This window comes from Mytilus californianus, unplaced genomic scaffold (genome assembly GCF_021869535.1).
Source record: "Mytilus californianus isolate M0D057914Y unplaced genomic scaffold, xbMytCali1.0.p SCAF_13, whole genome shotgun sequence".
Taxonomy (NCBI): Eukaryota; Metazoa; Mollusca; class Bivalvia; order Mytilida; family Mytilidae; genus Mytilus; species Mytilus californianus.
This window is the reverse complement of record NW_026262615.1, coordinates 22,803,322-22,826,187: the sequence shown is the minus strand read 5'-3', so window position 1 is coordinate 22,826,187 and position 22,866 is coordinate 22,803,322. Positions and strand designations below refer to the sequence as shown.

Genomic DNA, 22,866 nt, shown 5'->3' with positions numbered 1-22,866 from the left:
ACTAAAAATCTTTGACCTAACTGATCTAATTACAAATTAATTTGTAGTTCCCTATAAAATACAAAGAAGATTTCATACATGGCCATTATGTTTGCATTCAGCTAACAGGAAGTTGATGAGTGTTGAACCTCAAATTGTGTCACACAGTACTAGTATAGCATGCTGACATGGTCTGATTAGAAATTTCAGGAAGCTATTATTTGTAGTTCCATAGAAAAATGGGAGAAAGATTTAATGGGACAGACATACTAACTAACATACTGACAAAGGGACAGACAGACAGAGGTAAAATAGCATACAGTAAAACAGAAAACCCCCTTCTCAGGAGTGGATAACATTGCAATATTGCCTATGATTGCTTACATCCACTACATTTAAATTTTGGTGGATAGTCTCATTGGCAATCATACCACATCTCCTTATTTCTATATTGATGCATCTGAAAAGACAGATTGAAATCCTCTTTCAGCTACTATATTATCTGAATAGAATTGAATATACATCTTTTCAGATGAAGTTGTAACAGGGTTTTTGACTGACATAAAGACAGACGGATGGACAGACAGGGTAAAACAGTAAATCCCCTCCTCAGGACGAACTTAAAGACGAACAGACAAACAGACTGGGGTAAAACAGTAAATCCCCTCCTCAGGACGAACTTAAAGACGGACAGACAAACAGACTCAGGGTACCTAATATAACAAAATATTATTTCAAAATTTTGAAACACAAAAAATCATATTTTAAATTTTTGTCAAAATCATAGCTATTGCCCCTTTAATGTGTCAAAAACAAGTTACTTTTTTAGGTTTGATTGTAATTTTTTTTGACTCTCCATATAAATCAGTAAATTGTTTAAATGATTTAAAACATTGACTTTTTTTCACAATATGAAAGGCTTAGATTTGATAAAGCCCCAATAAGGCTCCTATTTCAAGCTAAAAATTTCAAATTAGGATTAATGGCCATTATCCCAATGAAGCATAGCTAAATTTATGACTAGATAGAAAATATGTCTATTTGTTGAAAATTTACATATCAGCTTTCTTTTCATAAATTACAAATGCACAAAGTTGGATTTCCCCCCAAATTCAGTGAAAACGGGTATGAATTTCCATTGGGTTTTATGTAGAGCATGTGTGGACAAACAAAAACTTTTAACATTACACATGTTTGTTTTAAAAAATTACCTATCTGACTTTAGTTTGTCAAACCTTGCACTCCTTGTCATTAATATGGTGAAACAAGAAGATTTGTCAACTTTCACCAAAATCTCTATTTTTGTCCAGAAAAGCTCAACAAAAATAGTTCTATTTCACTTTCTTACATGTCTATTCATCAAATTGAAATAATCTTTATCTTGAATGATGTACAAGATATATGATGGCAAAAAGACCCCTTAAAGATATATCCTACATTCATATTTGCTAGCTTTGTTTCATGAGCTATATGTATACACTAGTGTGTTTCCATGTGCTTCAGGTGTGTGCTTCTATTTTTCGATCAGTTTTGGAGTTTGCATTTGTTAGTTCCTTCTTATTGGTGACCCACAACTTCTTTTTTTCATATTTACTAATGTTTGTTATGTAACAAATGCAATTTAGATATGGTTTTTTATCATATCGGTTCAAGTGCGAGACTCATGTCTTATTTTTAAGGTTCTTTCTTTTTGACAGTTTATTCCAGAAATACATATATTTATATAGAACTACTGAGGAAAGATTTCAAAAGCTTTTTATTGTCACAATTATAAGACTGTGAAACTTATTCTGACAATACCAAATTTTGCCAATTTGACATTTTAATTTTGAATTACACATTGCTGAGCAAGGTCTTTAAAATATAAAATCAACAATAATACAGTATCACACATTGACTTACCATTGCCTGGTGTAGTTGTGTTACTTATAGTTGGCACTGGTGCTGGAAATATAAAATGATATTTCTAATTGACTGTTTCAGATTCTAAAGGACTATGGGTAATTTCATTGTTTGTACCTCAAAATGAAAATAACGTCACGTCATTGGTTGAATTACCATTATATATAATGTTATTGTAGGTCAAAAATGTCTTCATACTATATATTCAACTTGAAAATTCTACTTTCTCAATTGCAGGAATATTGAACCTTTCTCAAAGCTGTGGAAAACATATACATAAAATTGGTGTTTAAGTTCCTTTATTTGTGAATTTCTAGTTCTATTGATTGTGGTGTTTCCAAAATAATAGTTTTCTTTTTACAATTTATGTTAAAAATATCAAAGGAATATGGCTTGATGCATTTAAAATCGATGACTCTGGTGAACTACTTATATTCACAAAAATTACTACCCTATGGTATAAATTAAAGTACTATCACAGTTTAGTAAATACCTGGTGTTAGTGTTGTATTACTTGGTGGAGCCATTGTAGTGATGTTTCCTCCTGCACTTGTAGGTGTAGTACTCTGTGGTACAGACATCAAATCTATAAAAATTAAATATTACAAAAACATTAAATTGAGAACTTATTTTTTAAGTGTTTGAGCTTTTGATTTTGCCATTCAATAAGGGACTTTCTGTTTCGATTCTCCTTGGAGTTCGGTATTTTTGCTATTTACTTTTTAGCTAGCTAATGGTAATTTTTTTATCAAAAGATATGGATAAGGAAATTTGACGAATCTTTGTAAAATAAATTCAAATTTGACACTTTGGTGGTGGTCTGCTACTTAATAAAATTTATCATTATTAAATAAGGTTTGATGTTTTTTCTATCAATTGTTTTTGGCATCTCAACAGGCACGGCAAATGTATACACTTAAAAATTGTAATGAGTACTCTTTTACACAAGAGAAATAATGAGATGCATGTCTGAGGGTCTGGATGGGGGTCCCTAATTTCTTTATTCTTTAATTTTAAGACAATTTTTCTCTATTCTTTATTTATTTTGCCCAATATTCACTATTCTTTATATTTTAACACTCTTTTATTCTCTATTCCTAATTTTTTTGACTATTTTTCTTTACTTTTTTTTTGTTTTGCCCTAAAGTTATTCTGCCCTTGTATGGACAAAAGTAAACCTGATATATGAGCTTGATCAAAGATTGAAAAAGATGAACAATACCAGACAGAGTCCCAACTAGCCCATAATGGAGGGGCACAGCTCCCGGCTCACTTCTTTTGTTCACCCCTTTGCAAAATAGTGCATTTTTTGTTTCTGAAGGAAAGACTACTTGTCAATTAATGCAAATCAATAATACCAACTCCCAAAAATACATCAAATCTAGCAAAAACACATTTATTTATTCAACTATATCGATTTTTTATCTATAAACATGATCGAGAAACTGTCTTTCAACTGTAACCTTCTGCACTAAAATCTGTATTATTTTTTATTATTGTATATTCACTTCATGTTACACATATATGTGTCTGAGCGTTGCATTATAATAAAATCTTGAAATCTTGAAAATCATAGCTAGAACATTGCCAGGTACAAAATGTTGACTGAATTTTCGCAGAATCTCAGCAACTGGTTGAGGATAAGTTTTAGTCTACAAAGATTGAAGACAGCAAAAAACTCTTTGTGAAATTAAGATGCACTAACCTTTAATATGCATATGACTTTGGTCTACGTTAATTACATCTGACAAAATATATCCCACCATCTTGCTATCCATCGTCATCATAGAACCATCTGACATCATAGCGTAACGAGCTTTAAACTCTAGGTCAAACATTATCATAACATTGCCACTGAATTCACTGCAAAATAAATTAAAGAAACTTAGTAAATTAAGGCTACAGTACTAGTTGTATACTGATGTTCAAATCTTGTAAATCGATAGAAAGAGACAAATCAAGGTAACAAACAGAAATTGATGGAATCGCATCAACTCCAAACTTTTTTTTAATAATTTTTATAAACCCCCAACTTAAACAAAAAATCAGCTATAGTTAGTGTGCACCTTTACATAGGAGGTGTCACGAAATAGAAGTTCCTTCATAATTTAAGTTCAAAATTGAAGAAATATTCTAGAATATTATTTCCACAGGAATAAATATTACAGTATATGTTCCTAACGGAATAAATGGTATAGAATATTTGTTCCAACAGGAAAAGATATTATGACACTGTTTATAACAAAGTTCTAATGGAATTTCTGTTAGGCGGAACAAATATATGTTCACAGAGGAATATAAAGAGAAAGAATAATTTTCTGTTTACATTCTGTGGCATCCTAGGAAGAGTACAAAAAATTAGATAATGGATTTAAAGTGACAATAAAAATTAATGGTTAAAACAGTTAAATGACTTGTATCTCTCCAACAGATATATATAAAGAGGTCCAAAAACTTCAAATGGTTTTAAAATGAATTTAATAGGATAATTGATATTTGCAAGCGACAAATTTTATAAATCAGGACATAAAATTGTATGTCAAGCTTGACTGGCTTCAATCTTTCTGAGGTACAATTAACGAGATAATTAATGAATTGTTTTTACCTTTCAATCAAAAGAGTGTCATAATTATGTTTGATAAATCATTTGTTCTGATTTTCAGAGGAAAATTTAGCATTTCAGACATTAGAAGTATCATGGCTCTAGAATACAGGTGAAAACAGGTAGTTTGATAAAATTTTGGGTTATTTGATGACCCAGAAATCTTATTAAAAAATCTTACGTGAGCTGGTAAATTCAAGGGTCAGTTGACAGGTATATAGATATAGGAAGATGTGGTATGAGTGCCAATGAGACAACTCTCCATCCAAGTTACAATTTATAAAAGTAAACCATTATAGATCAAGGTACAGCCTTCAACACGGAGCATTGGCTCACACCGAACAGCAAGCTATAAAGGGCCCCAAAAAATTACTATTGTAAAACCATTCAAACGGAAAAACCAACATTATAATCTATATAAAAACGAGAAACGAGAAACACATATGAACTACATAAACAGACGACAACTACTGTAATCAGATTCCTGACTTAGGATTAAACGCTTAAATGGTACCAAACCTTCTCCCTTTTCTGAAACAATAGTATAACATCACAACATAGAAAAACACACTATAAAATATCAATTGGAAGGCTTAACTCAATCAAAAAACATAAATTAACACACAATGAACGAATAAATTTGACCTGTGACACCTGAATGCAAATACACAGTTAATAAAAAATTACAAGGGATAAATAATTAAAGTCAAAAGTAAACAAGAAATGATTGTAACAGGATGCTGTTACGAAGTCTCCCAAACGAAGCTCCCATAATTCGTAATTCCCAGGGTCGCCTGACATTGGGCAACGTCCAGTGAAAATTGGTTTGGTCCAGTAAAGTTATATGCATTAGTGATGCCTGGGGACTAACCCTGTATATCATTCAAATGATCTTGGCATGACAAACCAGAATATATATGGTTTAGGGGTGGGGATCTCAACCATTTACAAGATATTAGAACTTTCTCAAATGGCAGGGGGTCGGGATGACCCCTGGGGACTAACCCTGTATATCATTCAAACCATCTTAGCATGACAATCTAGAATATATATGGTTTAGGGGTGGGGATCTTGACCACTTAGAAGATATTAGAACTTTCTTAAATGGTATGGGGTGGGGGTGACCCCTGGGGACTAACCCTGTATTACATTTGATGTGCTTTATCATGACAAACCAGAATATATATGGTTTAGGGGTGGGGATCTCGACCATTTACAAGATATTAGAACTTTCTAAAATGGCAGGGGGTCGGGATGACCCCTGGGGACTAACCCTGTATATCATTCAAACCATCTTAGCATGACAAACCAGAATATATATGGTTTAGGGGTGGGGATCTTGACCACTTAGAAGATATTAGAACTTTCTTAAATGTCATGGGGTGGGGGTGACCCCTGGGGACTAACCCTGTATTACATTTGATGTGCTTTATCATGACAAACCAGAATATATATGGTTTAGGGGTGGGGATCTCGACCATTTACAAGATATTAGAACTTTCTAAAATGGCAGGGGGTCGGGATGACCCCTGGGGACTAACCCTGTATATCATTCAAACCATCTTAGCATGACCAACCAAAATATATATGGTTTAGGGGTGGGGATCTTGACCACTTACAAGGTATTAGAACTTTCTTAAATGGCAGGGGGTGGATGTGACCCCTTGGGACTAACCCTGTATTACATTTGATGTGCTTTATCATGACAAACCAGAATATATATGGTTTAGGGGTGGGGATCTCAACCATTTACAAGATATTAGAACTTTCTCAAATGGCAGGGGGTCGGGATGACCCCTGGGGACTAACCCTGCATATCATTCAAACCATCTTAGCATGACAAACCAAAATATATATGGTTTAGGGGTGGGGATCTTGACCACTTACAAGGTATTAGAACTTTCTTAAATGGCAGGGGGTGGGGGTGACCCCTGGGGACTAACCCTGTATTTCATTTAATGGGCTTTATCATTTAGAACATTTTCAATTAAAAAGATTGTGTCTATCACAAACGGTTTTCAATTTATAATCATTTGAAAATTTAAAAAAATAAAATCCCAGAGGGTTCTATAGTAAAACCCTCTTTTCTTTTTGTCCCTCAAAGTACCCCTTTATAAACCCCATTGCACAAACAAAACCCTGATTGCACCACTAGACATGTTAGTCTAACATATTGTGAAACCCTAAGTTAATCTGAAAAGCGGTTTTGGAGAACAGGTGCGGACAAGTTCAAATTTAAAAGCGGCGGAAGAAGAAGAAGAAGAAGAAGAAGAAGAAGAAGAAGAAGAAGAATAATAATAAGAACTGAGCAAGCAAAAACAATAAGTCTTCCCAAACTTCGTTTGGGAGACTTAATAAACAGGTTTAAACAAAGTTAAAGTATGATATCACTGTGAAATTTCAAACAATTTATAGAAAATCATCACTTTTGAATATGTATAAACTTTCAATTTGATGGTTAAAAATACCTTTACTGGCTTTACTGACACTTCTCCAGTTATTCAATTATTAAATACGAAAACGACCAATTGATGTCCCCAAATGTGCTAAAACATTACTGTTATCTCCTAAATATTGCAACTGTCATAAATCTGTGAAACAAGAAAAGGACTATAGTCTACACAATACCTGATTTTATGAAGGTGAAAACCATTATAAATCTGTGACACAGGCATAGATCTGGACATGGACGTTGAATTACCCATTGATGACATGTATTGCTGCATATGAACTTCCATCTAAAATTGAAAAGAAAATTTAATAAGAAACAAGAGGCTCATGAGAGCCTGGTATTGCTCACCTGGCTGTAATTTCAATTTCAGGCATTTGACTTATTAGTAGATCTTACTTTGCTGAACAATTTTGTCATTTACACTTTCTCTCTTTCTATAAGAATATTAAAGATAATACATAACCCAAAACTGTAAAATCTCATAAAAATCAACTATTTCTGGACAGTAACCCAACAATAAGTTGTCATATTAGTCTGAAGATTACTTGACAAGGTAGATCTAAACCTGTTTAACACTTTCATCTTTGTCAGTTTTGCTCTTACTGCTTTAGTTTTTGAGATGAAAGCCCAAAACTTCATTTGACCCCCATGTTCTATTTTTAGAAACTGCCGCCATGTTTTTGAAAGGATCAAATCCCTGAATACAATCTATAAACTAGATACCCTATGGAACATTGAATTAAAGTTTTTAAGTATTTGGCAAAGTAGTTTCAGAGAAGAAGATGTTTAAATGTAAACAAACATGATCAACAACTTGTGTAAAATTGTCTTTAAAGGGCAATAACTCCTTAAGGGGTCAATTGATAATTTTGGTCATAAAACTTTTTTGTAGATCTAAGTTTGTTGAACATTTTTATCTTTATCTCCAAAAATATTCAAGATAATAACCAAAAACTGCAAAATTTCCTTAAAATTACCAATTTAGTGGCAGTAACCCAACAATGGGTTGATTGATTCGTCTGAAAATTTCAGGGCTGATAGATCTTGACCTATTGAACATTTTTACCCCCGTGTCAGGTTTGTGCTAAATGCTTAAGGTTTTAAGATATAAGCCAAAAACTGCATTTGACCCCTATGTTCTATTTTTGCCATGGCGGCAATGTTTGTTGATGGATCAAAACTTCGGATATAATTTATAAACTAGATACACTAAGGAACATTCAGTTAAAGTTTAAAGGTATTTGGCCCAGAAGTTTCAGAGGAGAAGATTCTTGAAATAGTTTACGTCGACGACAACAGACGAAAACGACCACAGAGGCCAAGTGATGGCATAAGCTCACATGGAGCCCTTTGGGCCAGGTAAGCTAAAAAACAACTTATTATATTTCATTACTTTTAAAAACAAGGAATATTCGAACTTTGAGATCGAAATAACTCTGCTGATGAAAATATAACAGTGTCCTGATACAGTTAACCCAGCGATTTCTTTGTTTATAAGACTTTCAAGAGTAGAAAAAATAAAATGATTATAAACCTTTGTGAACATGTTTACTTGTAAAGAATTAGTATCAAAATGTTTAAAAGAGGTTATAAATCTGACACAAACTGTAAGTTAATTTTTTATAATATGAGTATTTTTGTAAATTTATGGAATAATTTCTGCTGATATTTATAGAATAACTAATCGAAGAATTCAATAGAGAAAAATATTCAACGATTGACCAAACAACACATTAATTCACGAATGCGCGTAGCGCATGAGTTAATTATTAGTGTTGTTCGGTCACATGTTGAATATTTTTCGATATTTGAATTCTTTGATTAGTTATTCTTTTTATTACATTGGCAAATGGCTTTTTTATGAAATTAAAGAAGAAAATGTAATGAACTATATCTTTTTTTACTCATTCACAATTTGTTTTGATTTGACGTTATTGACGTCTTGACAATGCCTATTGTTGTATGACGTCAGAGGAGTGAAATAACCACGTTTATTTCACATGTGAAATTATCGCTTTTTATTTCACTGGGAAATCAATGTAATTCATTGCAACCAATGTAATAAAGTAGTCTATTTGCAAACTCAGTAATGAACCCTTAGACCTCTAATAAGATAGTCTTTTGTAAGAGTTGTTTCCCTTATCAGGCCCGTAGCCAGGGGGGTTTGAGAGGTTTCTACACCCCCACCCCCTTTGAAAACAAATAAGCACTACTGAAGTTGACGTTCAGTTAGAATTGTGACTAATAAAGGTGAGATTTTATTTTTCTCGAGTCGATTTAATCCCTCCTTGAAAATTCCTGGTTTCAAGGCCTATTAATGAAGAACCAGTTATGAGGGACATACATTTTCAAGAAGAGCTAGCAGACAGAGAAAAGGAGTAGGCCCAGTAAGACCCCCTTTTGGCCCAAAAATATAGCAGTTTTACAAAATTGTTAAAATGTAAATTTTTAGCTATTTATTGGAAAGAAGAATACTTCTGTTACATAAATATGGGCTGTTTTTGACAATACAATGCACATGTATCGGGTACTAGCATCATTAAGTCATGCTAAATTACTGAAATCTTCGAAATTTTAGCATTTTGGTTAATTTTTAGATGGTTTCCGTCTGAAATGGAAGTGGCCGCATTTGTGTTCATTCTTAATATTTAAATGTAAGTTGTATTTGATCATGTTGATGATAATACATAACATATATAAAGGTTGAGAATGAACACGGATGCGGCCACTTTCATTTTTGACAAAAACCATCTGAAAAGTGACATATGGCATATCTGATAGATTTTTCATATTAAAGCTTGAAATTGAGCGTCTTTAATGACTAAATCAGTTCAAATCTTTTACATAAACTAATTGAATCGACTGAAGTAGACATGCACTTAAGTGTTTAAAAAGTGTCCAATATCTTTCATCAGATGAACTTGAATTTTGAGGCCAAATTCGGCCCTTACCGGACCTACTCCTTTGTCTTTGCTTAATGTGTGTAATCTTTAAGTTTTCAATTTCTTTAATTACATTTAATCTTTGTTTAAGCTTAAGACTTATGATATCAATAGTTATTTTTCATTGAAAATTAGTTACTTAAAAGGTAAAAGAACAAAAATACATAACTCCAAGGAAAATTCAAAACGGAAAGTCCCTTTTTAAATGGCAAAATCAAAAGCTCAAACACATCAAACAATTGGAAAACAAGTTTCATATTCCTGACTTGGTACAGGCCTTTCCTTATTTAGAGAATGGTTTTATAGCTAAAACTAAACATCTAAATATAAATTTCAACTTATCATCTTTGTATGGGGCAGCATTCTATTTAGTTCAGCTCATGGTCTTTAATTGGCAAAGGGAAACAACCTATGTTAAAAGTGTGCAATAACAGAATCAAATCGTTAATTGGAAAATAGACTTATGGGTTGTGTTCAATGTATAAGGATGTGCAGTGACCTATAGTTGTTATTTTCTGTGTCATTTGGTCTCTTGTGGAGAGTTGCCTCATGGGCATTCACACCACATCTTCTTATTTTTATATTGGGGTTTTATTATGAAAAAAAATGGAAAAGAAGTCAGGCTTTCCGGACCATATATTGTTTGTTATTGTTAATCTTTTGGGTGTTTTTGGTGGAGTCGGTGGTTTATGCGGTCTGTTGTACTAGCTGTGTAGTATTTAAGGGATTCCTATTATCCTTTTTTAAGTATTTATGACCTAAGTGGTTGTAAAAATTGACATTATTTTTGCATTTGTTTCAAACATCATTGAGAATTCAGCATTATATTGAGAATAGTATTCATAAATACCTGTTGTATTTCCAACATTAACAGTTGATACTCAAGTGAACTGGTATCATTGTAGGCAGGGATCCAGGTCATATTGATCATCAAAAGTTGTACAGAGAAAATCACTGTGCCATTGGGAACAGAGCTTGAGGTAGTTGTAGAAATGTTATGTGGTTGCCAGAATGTTGTGTTAGGCATGGCTGTGGTTGTATTGGGTGTTGAAAAGTTGACAGATTTGGTTGTTGAAGACATGTTATGTGGTTGCCAGAATGTTGTGTTAGGTATGGCTGTGGTTGTATTGGGTGTTGAAAAGTTGACAGATTTGGTTGTTGAAGACATATTATGTGGTTGCCAGAATGTTGTGTTAGGCATGGCTGTGGTTGTATTGGGTGTTGAAAAGTTGACAGATTTGGTTGTTGAAGACACATTATGTGGTTGCCAGAATGTTGTGTTAGGTATGGCTGTGGTTGTATTGGGCGTTGAAAAGTTGACAGATTTGGTTGTTGAAGACATGTTATGTGGTTGCCAGAATGTTGTGTTAGGCATAACTGTTGTTGTATTGGGTGTTGAAAAGTTGACAGATTTGGTTGTTGAAGAAATGTTATGCGGTTGAGAGAATGTTGTGTTAGGCTTGGCTGTTGTTGTATTTGGTGTCGAATCCTTTACAACTGTTGTTGTTGTCATTGGTGTTAAGTCTGGAAAAAAGCACAAGTAATTGTAAAATAGTAAATACATGTTTTTTCATTAGTTTATTTTGAAAAACATCACAATGAAAGAAACAAATCTATGTCTTACAGTTTGTAAAAGTATAAATATCCTTTATCATAACATATCTTTATTGAGCCTTTACAAAACAAGTGATACCCTCGCCCAAATACTTGAAGGAAGTTGTTAAGTGATGAATCTGAAAACGCATGACATGGTATAGCTGACTTATATAAACCATGAAACCAAATTTCAGAAATCCTTATGATGTAGTTCCTGAGAAAAATGAGATGAAAAATATTCATGGGATGGACGGACAGACATCTAGGTAAAACAGAGTATATCCCCCTTTTTTTAAAGCAGGGGTATAATTATGCCAAATTAAAGTGAATGACTTAAAACTTAAATCTAAAGTGTTTGTATTGTTTTGAATAAGAAGCATCTGAAAGATATTTGTATAATTATATTTCATTCACTTTGCATTGAAAAACCCATTTATCAAAGTTTAAATGATATGTTTAGTTAATCATAGTTATGGTGTCAATACACATCTGTTATCAGCCATCTTTACCCCTTTTTAAGTACCTTTACATTTTGAATCATAATAAATAAAGGTTTCAACTTTCGAGATATAGGGGGAGGAGAGGGAGGGGGCAGGTTGGTAGGGTATGGGTGGAAGATTGGAGCCTTGCATATTTTTTTTCAATTTGGAAATTCCTTTATGAGGGGCAGGGAGGTGAAAACCTCAATTTATCCTTAATCCCCTATCATTTGATTACTAGTATCAGCAGAAGACTCACGTGTAAAAATTGACCAAATATGTCAAGAACCAGGTACTGCAAGTTACTTCAAAAAATAAAATCATACATTTATATACTGCTTTAAAGCAGATAACATGTACAGAATTTACCTAAATCAAGACCCTCCAAAGGTGACTAGGGAATAGGAATATGGTCACTTAGGTCTTCTTCCGACCAGCAGTGAAACCCTAGCCAAAGTTGGGCGTCCGTTTGGCTGTGTGGGATGTACACGGCAAATTTTTCGTCCTTATCCAATATTCCCTCAGTTCCGGTGGCAGTCTTTTTTCCCCTGACCATCATCCCGGACTGCCTATATTACCGGACCTAACTATTGTATTTATTGTTAATTTGTTCTCATCCTGAACATGCATGAAATATTTGCCACTGAACATTAAGCCAACATAAATCAGAAACCTTCAATGCTACAAGTTAAAACTAACAAAGGCGGCTAAACATGTACCTGTATGTTACAACTCTTCATCCCTTCTTCTCTGAAGATGAGACAATTTCTTTAATGGTCTTCAAAAAGTATTTATATTTATTGAGGTGTCGAACGACCTTATTTAGGAATTAAGAGATTAAGTCATTTAATTCGCGGGAATTCAGGAATAGCGAGTCAAATCGGGAATTAGGGAATTAAGGATTTAATTATATCATGATGTGTATGGTGATAGACACATTATTTTCACAGGAATTTAGGATTTGGTATTTATTTTTCTAGGAATTCCAAATGAGACCCCCTCCTACCCCCTTTTTATTCTTTATATGTTCAAAATGATACATCAACCAGATAATTATAATACCTATTGAATGTATGTATTGTACACATTAAACAAACCTGTTATGATACAATCATCTCTATCTATTTTTAGACCAGCTGATACAATGTCTTTGATGGCTAACCAGTCCAACATCACTTGAGTTCCATTTGATTTCTCAGCATAACGACCTTTGAACTCCAGATTAAACATTATTTCAACATTTCCATTCAATGGACTGAAATATCAAAAATTTTGTTTTAATATCAGACTTTAATCAAAGTATTCAGAGCATTAATTGTTTCTTAAATAGTCTTATTGTAAGGCATCTTTGCTAGCCAAGGGTTTTGATCCACAACTTCTAGTGGTTAGATCATAACCCTTGGCTAGCAAAGATAATTGTAAGGATTTGTTTATTTTTCATAAAAGACTGAATATAACTAAACGTTTTCTGACTTTTCTATTGTCAAGAACCCTTTCATGGTTTATACATTTTTTCAAACAAGGTTCAGTATATATAAAAGAACTTTTCCTAGTCTAACTACATTCCCACCTAAATAACAGTAGAAATACTTACCGGACACCTTTGAAGACAAGTCGATACAAGATTTGTGCTATTGGTGATGTTTCAGACATTGAAGGTGAACTATCCATAGATAACATTTTTTGTCTCAGGTTGGCCTCCATCTACAGAACAGATTAACATGTTATTAGTAACCATCATGTACAAATTATATATGAGTCCTTTTCTAAGATAGGTATCATTTATTATGTTGTATAAATGTAATTGACTTTTACAAGGCAAATTATTGATAATCGTTTACATAAATCTATGAATTTTTTCTTTCTTTCAGTTCTCTCCTTTATATTCTTTCAATCAAGTTATTTTTTTCCTCAGTATTAATTGTTCTTTCGTAATTTCTAATTTGTTTATTGTAATAGTTAAATAGGAAATAAACTGTTAAACACAGAGATATGTCTCATCTTTTTGTTATTTTGATAGTAAAATGCAAATGTTAAAATTAAAATAGCAATACTTTAACATGTACAAATGTAAGCTATTTTTTATATATATTTTATATTTATATATATTTGCATATCAGAAAATGAGAAACTAATATATTGTTGACTCTGCTGCCGACGATGGAAACAGCATACCTATGTCTCGCTTTTTGACTCTGTCAAGGCGAGAATAAAATTACACTTAAATATTTGTATAGAAATAATGATCTCTCAGTAATGAACTAACATAAAATATTTCATAATAACCATTAAAAACTATACACATTAATGAGTTTAACAGTAAAAATTTCATCAAAATTAGACCTCTAATTAGTTTTTGACAATGTTTAAAAAAAATGACTTTTCATATGAAATATATGTTTAGTATTAATTGTAGTGAGATTGTTTAAATGTTATTTTTGTTTGTTTTTATGCTATTATTGACTTATGTTCATAATTGAGCTTTCTTTAATAAAATATTTCGTATATAGGGGAAATTTGGAGTACTTTTGACTTAACGACTGTACAACAATAAATTGTAAAATATATAAAAGTGTGAAAGTTAATGGACCATAGCTGTAAGGGTGTGGCAGATTTAAACATCAAAGTGAGATATACTGATGTTATAATGCATATGTATAGCAAATAATCTACATTTTTCTTGAAATGTTTCTGTTAAAATGACCTATTTAAAAGCTTTTAAAATTTTAACGTTCATTGACACTGACTTTTTAAAGTCAAGGAAATTGAAGAAAGGAGAGCTTAGTAACATACACGGAAATGATAATGTTTAACAGTATTCATTCTAACTCTAATGCAGCGTTAATTCTAATTGCATCCACTTAAACTGTTTAAAAATTCTTAAACTGAAATTTATTAACAAAAATTAAGTAATCATAAAAAATGCTATTAAATTTTATCAAACTTTTGACACAATTTCAGCAGTTGGGCTAATTCTATTCTTCATTTTTTGCTATTAATTATAATGAATGCCAAGGAAAGGAAAAAAATAACATATAATAAACGGAATGTTCCAATGTCCACTGTGTTGCACATATTTTATCTTTTCAACATGTTCAAGGGCTATAAAATAACTTGTTTTTTGTTCTTTAAAACTTTTGATAAATATCATAGAGAAATAAAGGCTTGAGACCAAATGCAATGCAATTTCCAATATATTTAATATATTCAAGGGGTATAACCCTTTTCAAAATAATTGATTGTCACTTATTTTCAAACTTGTCTGTGACATTGCTGGTATAAACTTTTGATATAAATTTGATAAAAATCTGACATTAATTGTACACATGAGAGCGCTTTTTACAATGCAATTTTCCATATGATTAATATTTCTAAGGTTCATAACTCTTTTAAAAATAATTGATCGGCACTGATTCACGAACTTGTCCAAGATATTTCCTGAATTTCTATGTCTCCAGCAACATGTCGTACGGGAAACAATAAAAATATTATGGGGGATCTCTGAAAAAATTAGGGCTGGGGAATGAGAATTAAGGAATTATTTGTTTAATCCGTCAGAAACACAATGTTTAACAAAACTGTTTTGATTATAGTAATTCATCTATACTAATTGCAGGGTTCTCACTAAGATGAGTCTATGAGTCCTGGACTTACCATTTTCTAAACTGGTGAGTCCGAAGTTGCATCAAGAGAGAATCAGCTGAGTCTAGTTTCATCATTTTATAGCAAAATTTTCAAATTAATCTAATTTTGATTTTAATCCCTTCTTCTATTTAGTAAATAATATATATTAACACATTGTTTTTCACTTGTCAGAGCCAAAAATGTTAACACAGAGTTCCTGGACTTGCCTACAAAAATCATAAGTGAGAACTCTGTAATAGTTAATATGAGATATTGGTTACAAATTCAAAATCCATAGTAAAAAGTTCAAAATACCTGGTTAACAGTTTGAAGCATGTTTTGATACTCTGCTGAACCAGTGTCATTGTAGGCAGGAATCCAGGTCATGTTTCTCATGAGAACTTGTACATAGAACACAACAAGAGATTCAATGGAAACAGTAGTCATTGTGGTAGGAGGTGTTGTAGTAGTTGGTGAGGTTGTTGTGGTAGTAGTCGGCATTGTGGTAGTAGGCATTGTGGTTGTAGGTGTTGTAGTAGTAGGTGCTGTGGTAGTTGGTGTTGTTGTAGTCGGTGTTGTGGTAGTTGGTGCTGTGGTAGTTGATGTTGTTGTAGTCGGCACTGTAGTTGTTGGTGTTGTTGTAGTCGGTGTTGTGGTAGTTGATGTTGCTGTAGTCGGTGTTGTGGTAGTTGGTGCTGTGGTAGTTGATGTTGTTGTAGTCGGCACTGTAGTTGTTGGTGTTGTTGTAGTCGGTGTTGTGGTAGTTGGTGTTGTCGTTGTTGGTGTTGTTGTAGTTGGTGCTGTGGTAGTTGGTGTTGTTGTAGTCAGTGTTGTGGTAGTTGGTGCTGTGGTAGTTGATGTTGTTGTAGTCGGCACTGTAGTAGTTGGTGTTGTTGTAGTCGGTGTTGTGGTAGTTGATGTTGTTGTAGTCGGTGTTGTGGTAGTTGGTGCTGTGGTAGTTGATGTTGTTGTAGTCGGCACTGTAGTAGTTGGTGTTGTTGTAGTCAGTGTTGTGGTAGTTGGTGTTGTGGTAGTAGGTGTTGTTGTAGTAGTTGGTTTTGTTGCTTGTGATGTTGTTATTGATGTTGTTATTGATGTTGTTGTGGCTGGTGGTGTGATATCTAAAAGTAATAAAAACACATATAAATTCATTTCACCAGGCAACTGATGTAATTATCATTAAATATTTAAGTTGTAAAGTTCAATCCTATATATATCATGATGATAAATGCATCTCATTTGCATATCTCAGTGCCAGTATTATGTGGATAGTATTTATTAAAAAGAGAATGCTCTCCATGGGTTATACAAAAATATTGTATTTGGGAAAGGTGACGTAGTCTTCCTGCAGACTTTTATCTTGTGAACTAGCAATATATATTAAAAGTTTTCTATTAAAATACTACTGAAATTAAATGTTAACTTGTGTCAGATTTTTTTTTTACTATTAAAGTGAAAATAGCCTAAATTAGACTATTTCAAAAATTTCCCAACAACCACGAGGATGATGATTGTAGCCGTATATTTAATGTGTTAGTTCAAATGTTAACAGTCTGCAGGAAGACATGTCAACCTACCCAAACACATTATTCTGATCCTGAGCCTACCAGTCTTTGCTCTAACTCATTAAAGCTGTTTGCTTAGTAGTGTAGCAACATATACCAATCTCAAAGCCTTTTATTTGACCCCAACAGGGATCGATTTTACCCACAACCACCCGCACTCAAGGCAAGCATGTTACAACAAGACCGACGAGGCAGTTCTAAGTAAAAAGTACTCTCAAACTCTGCAATAAAATAATTACCAGCAAATGATACTGTATTTGTGTCAATATCAAAAACTTCATTGTACTCATCAACAACACCATTCTGAACACTTTCAACAAATGTGTCAGCAATTTTTTTGTTATCCAGCTTCACAACAGGTGGCGCTGCTGTTGAAACATCTTCTTTGACTACTGCAGGGTTCTTGAAGATGATATCAATAATTGCTTCGGTACTACCTTGTCTGTATAAAAATAATGATAATATACTTCCTTTGTTGTAAAAAATATATATGTATGTATTGTATTCATACACTTTTTGAGCTTGCATGCAGTTGTACTGTGGATTAATTTTATAATTCATGGGATAGTTCCTTTGTTGTTCAAAAATATATCTTTTTACCATATTTATTAAATTTTGAGCTTGCATGATAGCATACTGTGGATTCATTATCATTCACGGAAAACTATTTTTTATGGATCTTGTCAGTGAAGGTGAACCATGATTTAAGTGTTCAACAAAGTACACACTTTCCAAAGGTTTGTATGCAGACTAATCTGTTGTTCAGTAGTTGTCGTTTGTTGATGTGGTTCATAAGTGTTTCTCGTTTTTTATATAGATTAGACCGTTGGTTTTCCTGTTTGAATGGTTTTACACTAGTAATTTTTGGGGCCCTTTATAGCTTGCTATTCGGTGTGAGTCAAGGCTCCGTGTTGAAGACCGTACTTTGACCTCTAATGGCTTATTTTTATAAATTTTGACTTGGATGGAGAGTTATCTCATTAGCACTCATACCACATCTTCTTATAACTAATCAGGATGCAAAACCACAAAATCAAATATCCACACACAAAAAACAATTTTTCCTCAATCCATGAAAATAAATGAAACACAGTTACAGTACCTGCTGATGTTTATATATGATACAAGTGTTGTTTGTACTTATATCAGTACCATATATATATGCATATTCAATGTTAAATAAAAAGGTGAGTTTTCATAGTAAGATGCTGTCTACAAAAATTAAAAGCAAACTTAGTAGCAGGTGCACAGCTTTATGTCTATTATAAGAATCTGTGCAAGTTTAGTGGAATTCAGTCAAGCTGTTTTCAATAATTTGCAGATTAAGAAAGTTTGACAGGGGAATGCTGCAGATGATGCACAAAATGACAGAACTCATCCCATTCTTACATTTCAGCTGACTGGCACGACACAGTAAGACATGCATAGCTTCATATATAGCAGTATGCAATATATCTTTACCATCAATAGAAAAGTATATCACAGCCACGAACATTGTAAAAGAAAGATTGAAAATAATTTCACAATGGTTATAATATTTCTAAATGAAAGACCATTGGCCAAGTGAAAAAAATTTGTTTTTGCTTCATAAAGTTGTAAAGATTAGAGCACAACTTAATTTTCCCCAGGAAATCTTTTATTCTACAATGACCAGGCTTGTACTTACATGAGCAACACGATGGGTGCCACATGTGGAGCATGATCTGCTTACCCTTCCGGAGCACCTGAGATCAACCCTAGTTTTTGGTAGGGTTTGTGTTGTTCAGTCTTTAGTTTTCTATGTTGTGTTTTGTGTATTGCTGGTTGTCTGTCTTTTTCTTTTTTAGTCATGTCATTGTCAGTTTATTTTTGACTTATGAGTTTGAATGTCCTTTCACCTCTCTTTTGACATTTCATACATTGCAATTAATAATATTACCTGAAGCCTTCTACCTCATTTCTTATATATATATCTTTCAGCTCACTAGACTGGTAGACTTTGTCTATCTGTAAAAATACATAAGGATAACTTAGCATTTTTTTTTAACTATTTCACTTAGTAAACCAGTATTGGAAATCTCTGTCATTTTTTTTTATCATGTCATGGATAACACGAAGTATTGAATAATACTTACCACTGATTGAATACATAAGTATATCTCTGTGAAAAATTTCACCTTAAAAAAAAGAAGGTATCACTTGTCCCACCCGACTTCAGTTTCCGTTTCACGCACAATGTTTTGAATTTCACGTGTCACGCTTACAAAAAATTGGCCAATCCTATGTCACGCTTAGACCTCAATGAGACCCATTACCAAGGGGATGGATAATTCATAACTCATAAGTAATAAAGAAACTGACAATTAACCCCATTGGAAAAAACGAAAGACAAACAAGTCTACAAAGTCCTACATAGAAAACTAAAGACTGAGCAACAAGAACATCATCACAAACTGAGGAGAAAACTAAAAACTAAAGACTGAGCAACAAGAACATCATCAAAAACTGAGGAGAAAACTAAAAACTAAAGACTGAGCAACAAGTACTCCATCAAAAACTGAGGAGAAAACTAACTAGAGGCTCTAAAGAGCCTGTGTCGCTCACCTTGGTCTATGTGCATATTAGGCAAAGGACACAGATGGATTCATGACAAAATTTGGTTTTTGGTGATGGTGATGTGTTTGTAGATCTTACTTTACTGAACATTCTTGCTGCTTACAATTATCTCTATCTATAATGAACTTGGCCCAGTAGTTACAGTGGAAAATATTTTGTAAAAATTTACAAAAATTTACAAAATTTATGAAAATTGTAAAAAATTGACTATAAAGGGCAATAACTCCTTAAGGGGTCAATTGACAATTTTGGTCATGTTGACTTATTTGTAGATCTTACTTTGCTGTACATTATTGCTGTTTACAGTTTATCTCTATCTATAATAATATTCAAGATAATAACCAAAAGCTGCAAAATTTTCTTAAAATTACCAATTCAGGGGCAGCAACCCAACAACGTGTTGCTTGATTGGTCTGAAAATTTCAGGGCAGATAGATCTTGACCTAATGAACAATTATATTCTCGTCAGATTTGCTCTAAATGCTTTGGTTTCAGAGATATGAGCCAAAAACTGCATTTTACCCTATGTACTATTTTTTAGCCATGTTGGCCATCTTGGTTCGCGAGCGGGGTCATCGGACACATTTTTTAAACTAAATACCCTAATGATGATTGTGGACAAGTTTGGTTAAATTTGTCTTAGTAGTTTCAGAGGAGAAGATTTTTGTAAAAGATTACAAAAATTTACGAAAAATGGTTAAAAATTGACTATAAAGGGCAATAACTCCTTAAGGGGTCAACTGACCATTTTGGTCATGTTGACTTATTTGTAGATCTTACTTTTCTGAACAATATTGCTGTTTACAGTTTATCTCTATCTATAATAATATTCAAGATAATAACCAAAAACGGCAAAATTTCCTTAAAATAACCAATTCAGGGGCAGCAACCCAACAATGGGTTGTCCGATTCATCTGAAAATTTCAGGGCAGATAGATCTTGACCTGATTAACAATTTTACCCCGTCAGATTTGCTCTAAATGCTTTGGTTTCAGAGATATAAGCCAAAATCTACATTTTACCCCTAAATTCTATTTTTAGCCATGGCGGCCCTTTTGGTTGGTTGGCCGGGTCACCGGACATATTTTTTAAACCAGATACCCCAATGATGATTGTGGCCAAGTTTGGTTTAATTTGGCCAAGTAGTTTCAGAGGAGAAGCTTTTGTAAAAGTTAACGATGACGGACGACGACGGATGACTACTACGACTGACGACGGACGCCAAGTGATGAGAAAAGCTCACTTGGCCCTATGGGCCAGGTGAGCTAAAAACTAAAGACTGAGCAACAAGAACTCCATCAACAACTGAGGAAAAAACTAAAAACTAAAGATTGAGCAACAAGAACTTCATCAAAAACTGAGGAAAAAACTAAAAACTAAAGATTGAGCAACAAGAACATCATCAAAAACTGAGGAAAAAACTAAAAACTAAAGATTGAGCAACAAGAACATCATCAAAAACTGAGGAGAAAACTAAAAACTAAAGACTGAGCAACAAGAACATCATCAAAAACTGAGGAGAAAACTAAAAACTAAAGACTGAGCAACAAGAATCCCATAAAATATTGAGCCTGATCACAGATGTTAGGGAAGAATAAGCATATCCAGTAGTTCCCTCGTGCTAAAATTGTCACTATAAACTGGTCAACAGAATTTTTAAACAAAATCACTGAAAGAAGTCCTGATTGACAGCTGGAAGCCAATCAAAACTGTTAAATTATGCATTTAACATCCAACTGAGCATAAATTCAGGCCATCTTGAATATTTCCATACTTTTTTTACCGTAGACATTATTTATATCATATAGAAATTTTTATATTACAAAATGAAATTCATTAAATCACCACATTAAATAACTGGCAAATTCAATCTTCAAAGATTATAAGTTTCACTATATGGACCAAATTCAATGGCTAACCTATTATTGCTAATTCTTATTGTGGCATATAGTCATAATAGTTGATTATAACATTCTTATCTGAATTCAATAAAAGATATCTTTAAGTTCATACATGCACATGTACTTTAAATTCATGCATGTTCTTTACTTTCCATTAATTGAATTTTTAATCATCGTTAAAATACGGTCACAACTTTTTTTAAATGCACTGACACTGTAATTTCATTCAGCCTTTTCTTAAGGCAAACAGAAATTTGTTTTTAGAAAAAGTACTTTGATTTCCCTAACATCATGAACATGAGAAAACAAAATTTTGATACTGAATATTTAAATTTTTAAATCTCTAGTGTAATTGCTGGTTAACCTTATAAACATCATATAATACACAATATCAACACCTCAATTGACAGCTGTTTTTCACATCATCATTGTCTATCCCACCCATATATCCTCTGCAGAGACCTACACTATGCAACTTTAAATTTAGGGAGCTACCATTTGATTTTTATGGGGGTGGGGTAGGATGAATTTTGAAAAAAAAACAGGACAGGATTTTTGAGTAAAAAAAAAACACCAGGATGAGCAACTTGGAAAAAAAACTAGAGGCTCTCAAGACCCTGTGTCGCACACCTGTGTCTACTGTGGTTTTGGAAATCATGTATAAAATAAAGGTTAAAATCACAATAAATTTTATTAATAGTATTAGATACCTAATAATGAATGAGGCCAAGTTTGGTTTAATTTGGACCAGTAGTGAAATTAAAAGTAGGTTATCCCATTGTAGTCTTACAATAGTTACTGAAGACCCTTATCATTATTTAAATTAGTTTTTAAGTTGTGACCATTTGAAATTGTCTTTTTACAATTTTCCCATAGATTTCTATAGTAAACCCCTATGTTCTATTTTTAGCCATGGCAGCCATCTTGGTTGGATGGATCAGATACATTTTTCAATCAAGATACCCTATTGAAAATTGTAGCTAGGTTTAATTCTATTTGGCCCAGTAGATTAAGTGGAGAAGATTTTTGTTAAAGATAATAAAAATTTAAGACAAGAGTGCACACACTGAAATGTCTCGCCTTCAGCTCTTCTTTCCAGCCATTGATTTTATGTTGATAGTCCTAAATATAAAGCTTTACTACAAGTAACACATAAACTTAACATGATCCAAGAAAATGAGGTTAAGGTCAGATAAACCAAATGAGAAATACATGTACACCTTACAATC

General features: G+C 33.0%; 1 protein-coding gene across 1 annotated transcript in view; it reads right to left on the bottom strand.

Annotated features, from left to right (window-relative positions):
- Positions 1-22,866, bottom strand: part of LOC127723900 (uncharacterized) — a 196,600-nt gene that overhangs the window by 136,259 nt on the left and 37,475 nt on the right. The window contains exons 5-14 of the mRNA XM_052230616.1: positions 19,060-19,127; positions 17,381-17,583; positions 15,892-16,697; positions 13,547-13,656; positions 13,050-13,207; positions 10,728-11,401; positions 7,112-7,221; positions 3,587-3,744; positions 2,375-2,467; positions 1,882-1,923 (exon numbers count right to left, since the gene is read on the bottom strand). Coding sequence (XP_052086576.1) covers positions 1,882-1,923; positions 2,375-2,467; positions 3,587-3,744; positions 7,112-7,221; positions 10,728-11,401; positions 13,050-13,207; positions 13,547-13,656; positions 15,892-16,697; positions 17,381-17,583; positions 19,060-19,127 — 2,422 coding nt within the window. The remainder of the gene's footprint in view (positions 1-1,881; positions 1,924-2,374; positions 2,468-3,586; positions 3,745-7,111; positions 7,222-10,727; positions 11,402-13,049; positions 13,208-13,546; positions 13,657-15,891; positions 16,698-17,380; positions 17,584-19,059; positions 19,128-22,866) is intronic.